Below are 6,000 nucleotides of genomic sequence, written 5' to 3' on the forward strand. Positions count from 1 at the left end.
AAGGACTGCACTACGCCGGCCTGACCCAGCTCAGCAACAGCAGCTTGCTCAGGGGAAGGAAGCAGCTGCTGCAGCATCTGGGCTTTACCAGTCAGGTTTGAGTTGGGGTTTCCCAAGCACTTGGCTGCACCAGGCGTGGGACAGAGGAGTGCCTTAAGAGAGCAGTGGAATAAAAAGTAATTTTTAAAAAAGTGGTTTTGCACTGAGCCCCAGTGAGCAAGGAGGGTGGCAAAGCTGCAGAAACAAGGGACAGGCAGAGGGTGAAAAGCCAAGGGCAGCATCAGATTCAATCAGCACAGTGCTTTCCTCCTCCAGTCCAACCCACCAGCACGGTTAAGCACAGAAGCGTGAAACTAAGGGAGGAGGGGATTGGTGTTGTTTTTTTTCCCCCCCCTTCTTTTTATAACCTGTCAGCACTGTGCTGCCAGCTGACTCTTGGCTGGTGTAGGAGCAGCCCAGCTGCAGGCTGAAACCTGAGCTGGGGATGTGATGTTTTCCCCTCAGCTGCTTTAAGCCAAACTCAGACTGGGGAGAGCAGTTGTGCAAACCTTCCCCGCATGAGAGACGTTTCAGCTGCAGAAAACACCTTCCCAAGGAAAGAGCCCAGTGAGAGTGTTCTAAAACAAGCTGTAGATATGTTTTTATGCTGTCCTTCAGCTTGGTCGATGTTCTGCTATTTTGCTGTGACGGGATTATTATCAGTGTAGTAACTCCAAAGCTGCAGCGCTGCGTGAGTGCAAACCCTTGCCTTACTAAATCACTTGAGTTTTCAGCTGCAGAAAACAGCTGCTCAGAATGGAGAGGAGACAGCTGCATAGGAGGAAGGTGAGAATGACAAGGAGGAAGTGGGTTACGCAGAGGCAACATCTGCTCCCACACGCATTGACCAGCCACAGCACTGCCCTACCACAAAACATTTACCTTCCCTAGCTCCCAGCAGCCTTGACACCGCAGAACAACAGGACTTGCCTGCTCTCTTCTCTGAACCCAAAGGCAGCAGTGCATGGTTTGCAAGTGCAGTGCAACCAACACGAAACCACTTCTCCAGCCCGCTGGAAAAAGCAACATCCAGCATCCCAACAGCCTCTAACTGATCCTTTTCCATAACAGGCCCTAACCAAGACACAATACTGCAGCAGAAGGGAGACTTCTGATCAGAGGCTCCGCCATACAGAAGAGCATCTAGGGTTGATTAAGCCTGCAGCCAGAACAGGGGTGAGCTCTGCTCTGCCTGAACTCATTCTGCTGAGTTCATGTCTCACACTATGCAAGTGCCTTCTCATTTCAACCTTTAAGGAACATAGTATTTACCAAGATACAAGAGGAAAGAGAAGATCACATCCCCATCTGGCCTGGTCAAACAAATCCTCTGCAAGGAGTGAGGACACAGAGCTCATTTGATTATTCCTCTCCCTATGCCAGCCCCTTTGGATGAAAGCAGAGGAGCATTGATTTACATTGCTCTGCCCGCACCAACATTTTAGCTAGAAAAAACAGCTGGCCTGAAACCTTGCCTTGGGAAAACTTACGTAAGTTAAGCTCCCACAGAATTGAAACAGGGCGTGATGAAAACAGGCACCTCTGAGATAACAGCTCAGAGCACATTCTGCTCCTACCTCCACAGACATTATTTATCTCACCCCTCCTAGCCTCTGACCCATCTATCTGGCTCCTGCAGAAACCTGCTGCTACCCAGGCAGCCAAGGTGCCAAAGACTCCTGAAAGGGAGGCCTGGTAACAGCAGCTCTATTCCAGGCACCCTCTCTGTTTCCTACTATCTGCAGCCCAAGGCAACAGCATTACAGGCCTCTCCCTAGCTGAGGCTCACTGAAGGTGTTTGTATTCCTTTATTCAATCCAGACTGCCACAAGGACAGGCAGGTGGAAAGCGCAAGGAACCTGTTACTGTTGCATCCCAACAAGAACCAGAAAAGCAACGGGGGTTTGCTCCAGGTCTGTCAAACAGATGCTGTTGCTGGTGAGGCAGGCACCAGAGAACCTAGCAGTCATCCCATGTCCCCACAGTGTTCCCACTACCTGTGCTCACAGTGCTGGTGTGGGACTCCTGTGCCACCCATCCTCCTACCTTAATCCTGAAGTCATACTACAGCTGAGGACAGACTCAAGTATCCTTGTCTGAAAAAGAAGCTCAGCCAGCACTCAGCCTGAGTAGCATATGTTCCATTCTGCTTTTTATTAATATTGGTGTCTCTTCCAGAGATAGGAGTCTGTCTGTACAATCATGAAAGATAAAAGAAGGTCCACTTCACAATGATGGTATCTCTTGGGCTTTGCCAAGACAAAATTTCACTCAGCCTGCTCTTGCACTCCAATACCACAGGAAGAACCTGCATGAAGTCTGTCACGTGCTAGGACCAGGCTATACTACAGATGGTACCAAGTCCTTGGACAATGACCTTGCTGCAACCTCTCCTGCAAGTGACCCTAAGAAACACACTAGACCAAGAGGCATCACCTAGGATGGGTTTCAATGAGTTTTTATTTTAGACAACCTACATGACAGATGTTTGTTTTTATCCTTTTTAAAACAATGCCTCCACTCCAAATCAGGGTCAAAATAAAGTGAATCAAGCTCAAGATGATATCAGTCCAGTTGTTAGACATTGCCGATTCCTGGTGTTGTACTGATGAAGAAGAAACAGCAGCCAGCTATGAAGACAGGTGATCCAAAACCATACTGTTTGATTTGTTACTGTAACAAGAGTGGCAAGTGTTAGTTCAAGGTCACCATAAGTTTCTGTAACATACTTTGTATTCCCCAATTCAATCCGAACTGCCACAAGCAGGCAGGCAGAAAGCGCAAGGAAGTTATTTTTGCATCTCAGTGCAAACCAGAGAGCAACAGGAAAATTGCTCATGGTCTATCAGAGGATGCTGAGCATTTTTATGACCACACAGAGCAACTGGCATCAGCTGTTGATCAAGCCAGACTGAATGCTCACTTGCATCCTTTCCGCTTAACACACCAAGTTTCAGATTTCCTCTTAAGTGCATGACCTAAACAAATACTGAAGTAGGAGATGTGGAACACATCTCCTACAAGAGCTGTATCAAGAAACCATAACATTCTCCCCATCACTTTTGGGATGCCCCGCTCCTGCTCTTTCACCCCATCCTCCCTGTTCATTGCAGGGGAGCTGGACTAGATGGCCCTCAGAGGTACCTTCCCCCTCTAAGCATTCTATGAGACTGTGACTTTGAAGTAGATGGGTTATCTTGACTGCACCTCCTACAGGTCTGCCCACACAGAGGAGACAGGCACAAGCTTCTGCCCAGAGGTTCTTCCAGCTTACTGCCAGCTCCAGGCTGAAGGACATCAGCAAAGTTCCACCAGCTGTGCTGGAAGTTGGCTCATTCTTACATGACTTGAATACCAGAAAGCCTGCAAGTGGCTTTACTGATACATCTAGGTAGCTATAAACAGGCTCTTAAAGTCCAGAATAACTGAGGAAAGCAACTGGTGATCCCATACTGCTGGTCCCCAATGATCACATGGGTCCCAGAATAAACCAAAATATGCAAGTGTTGGGAACTAAGTACAGTCTCATCGCTACCACATTCAAACTCAGAATAATTAAAGCAGATCACAGGAACTGCTCGGGCTCAGACAGCTGGAACTTCCAGACAGCACAAGGTTAAGTACTTAGATGTTGCCATGTTCCCATATTTAAGGCAGTATTTAAATAGACAGTTCCTGCATAACTACGTAAGGGCAGATTAAGTGAAAGAGTGAAATGTGGTGAAATACAGTGCTCCAGAGTCAGCCCACAAAAGTGGGATCCAATCTAGATGCATTCTGTTTCAGAGGACACTGCCTTTCATAATTGAAACCACTACCATTTACACACACCTCACTAAGGCAATTCTTCCTGCATTTCTTATCCGTTACATCACTGTGAATCACTGCAGCGAAGCCACGTCCCCTTTTAGCATGACTCAATAGCACAACATTAAGTCTCAGCCACTTTACATAATAGCAGCAGACTGCACTTGCATAAACTCAGTTTTTAAACTGACAGTTACCACTCAACTTTTACCAGAGATAGAATGATTAATGCAGTGAGAGAGCTACTGATGTATTTAAGCACATTCACCCCATTCAGGTCAGTACTTACACATTTCTCAATCTCTAAGCCATCCTTAAAGAAAATCATATAGGGGGTCACACCATCCTCACGGAAATCCAGGAGAGCCACCATTCCATCTGGATTCATGTTCTCTCCTACAAAGAACTTCAGAGAAACACATTACTGAGACACTCTGTGAGTTACTACCAGGAGGAAGTAAATCACCTAGAAGTCGTTCAAGTATTTCTCTCCCTGACTCTCAAGGCCCCTAATATCCTCACAGGAAGGGTCCCAGCCAGATGTCTTTACAACCGGAGTCCTCTAAACTCAACAAGCTGTTTCTGCTGAACTAATCTCAGCTTGTATTTCTGAAACAGTGCTACACAGAAATGTAACTAACCTGGTAGTTTTTGAAGTTGGCAAGGATGTGTTTGATTTGCTCTGCAGCCCCTGTCATAAAAGGCTTTACTCTCTCCGGCTTGTGTTCCTCAAGTCTGGCTTTGATTCTGGAAAGAAAATTTAAAAACAAGTTTTGAGAACATATTCTACTCTATTCATTGTGCAGCAGCATCATAGCAGAAAGCTACCAGCAGACATAGTTTGATCGTGTTGCATTTCCCATCCCCACCCCTCCACAATTTTAACTTTATGCTGGTGATTTAACAGAATAGTGCCCGCCACTCATGTCAAGCTCGTTTTACTCCTAGGTTTGTGCTAGACAAAAATTAGCAAGCCATTTCCACAGCAACAAGAGTACTATCCATCAGTATCACAGAAGAATGGCTTTCACCTTTAACACTAACCCACTTAACTCTGAGCAACGGAATCCATCCCTTGAAACAAACATCTCCATTTCACATAGTTCCAGACATTTGGACAGTCAGGTTCAGAAAGCTTTCCTTTACCACCCCTCTCCCACACAAACATTTGTCGGAGAGGAATCAAAAAGAAAATAGCAAAGTTGCAAACAATTTCCAAAGCACACGATCCAGTCTCAGAATCATAGAACGCACTGGGTCAGAATGGACCCTAAAGCCCACCCAGTTCCAAACCCTGCTGTGGGCAGGGCTGCCACCACCAGATCAGGCCACCCAGGGCCCCGTCCAACCTGGCCTTGAGCACCTCAGCCAAGATAAGCTAAGACATTCCAGTATCAACGCTTTAAAGCTTCAGTTTTGCCAAGGATTAACATATCACTGAATTTCACAGCCAATTTGGCTCCTGCATCAGAACTTGCATCCGCTAGGAATAAAGCTCAGTGCTTTTTTTGATGCTTCATTAACCTGGGAATCTCAGTCCCCTATAAGGAAGAAGCCCACCGGTACTTACGCTTTCATGTAGTCCTTGATGTACTTCTTGTAAGACTCTTTTGTGAAGCTGGTTTCCTGAAGGTGGTGGTTTATCACTATATCGACACCAGTTATCACCGTGGCTTCTGTCCCCTCTCCCTCAGGACCTTCAGCAGAGGCATTGCCACCAATTAGAGAGTCATCAATTTGACCCTCTGTCCTGGTGACCATCTAGATTTAGAGACATCAAAAAACTTCAAGGCTCTGCGAACACCTCGGCGCTACTGCTTTTACACACCTACGTACGACCTGACAGCAGGGCACGACCTCAGAGCCACGCTCCCCGCGCACGGAGCCGGAGCACGGCTCTCCCCGGGCCCCTCCCCGCTCCCCCCGGCCCCGCCGCGTCCCCCCAGCCCCGGGCCGGGCGGCTCTCACTCACCTTCCCCTCCACTTCCAGGCACAGGCCGTTCGCCACCTCGCGGATCTTGTAGATGTCCGAGAACATCTCGTCCTCTGCGGGGACACGCACACACAGGCGCCCAGCGCCGCGTCAGCCGCCGCCATGCCGTGCCCGGCCCCCCCACAGCTCCGCCGCATTCCCTCCCTCCCCCACTTCCCCGC

General features: G+C 48.0%; 1 protein-coding gene across 1 annotated transcript; it reads right to left on the reverse strand.

The window, feature by feature from the left end:
* TPT1 (tumor protein, translationally-controlled 1) lies at window positions 2,477-5,977 on the reverse strand. Its single transcript, XM_021375628.1, has 5 exons — window positions 5,819-5,977; window positions 5,417-5,607; window positions 4,488-4,593; window positions 4,136-4,252; window positions 2,477-2,712 (listed from the first exon to the last, which is right to left on the reverse strand). The coding sequence occupies exons 1-5, from the start codon at window positions 5,882-5,884 to the stop codon at window positions 2,710-2,712; spliced, it is 483 nt and encodes a 160-aa protein (XP_021231303.1). The 5' UTR covers window positions 5,885-5,977; the 3' UTR covers window positions 2,477-2,709.

Source organism: Numida meleagris, chromosome 1, assembly GCF_002078875.1.
Source record: "Numida meleagris isolate 19003 breed g44 Domestic line chromosome 1, NumMel1.0, whole genome shotgun sequence".
NCBI classification, from domain to species: domain Eukaryota; kingdom Metazoa; phylum Chordata; class Aves; order Galliformes; family Numididae; genus Numida; species Numida meleagris.

Coding starts and splice junctions, on each gene's coding strand:
- TPT1 (XM_021375628.1), bottom strand. CDS start 5,884: ATGTTCTCGGACATCTACAAGATCCGCGAGGTGGCGAACGGCCTGTGC. Junction 4,594..5,416: donor ATCAAGGACTACATGAAAGC/GTAAGTACCGGT, acceptor TTTTCTTTCCAG/AATCAAAGCCAGACTTGAGG. Junction 4,253..4,487: donor CCAACTTCAAAAACTACCAG/GTTAGTTACATT, acceptor GTTTCTCTGAAG/TTCTTTGTAGGAGAGAACAT.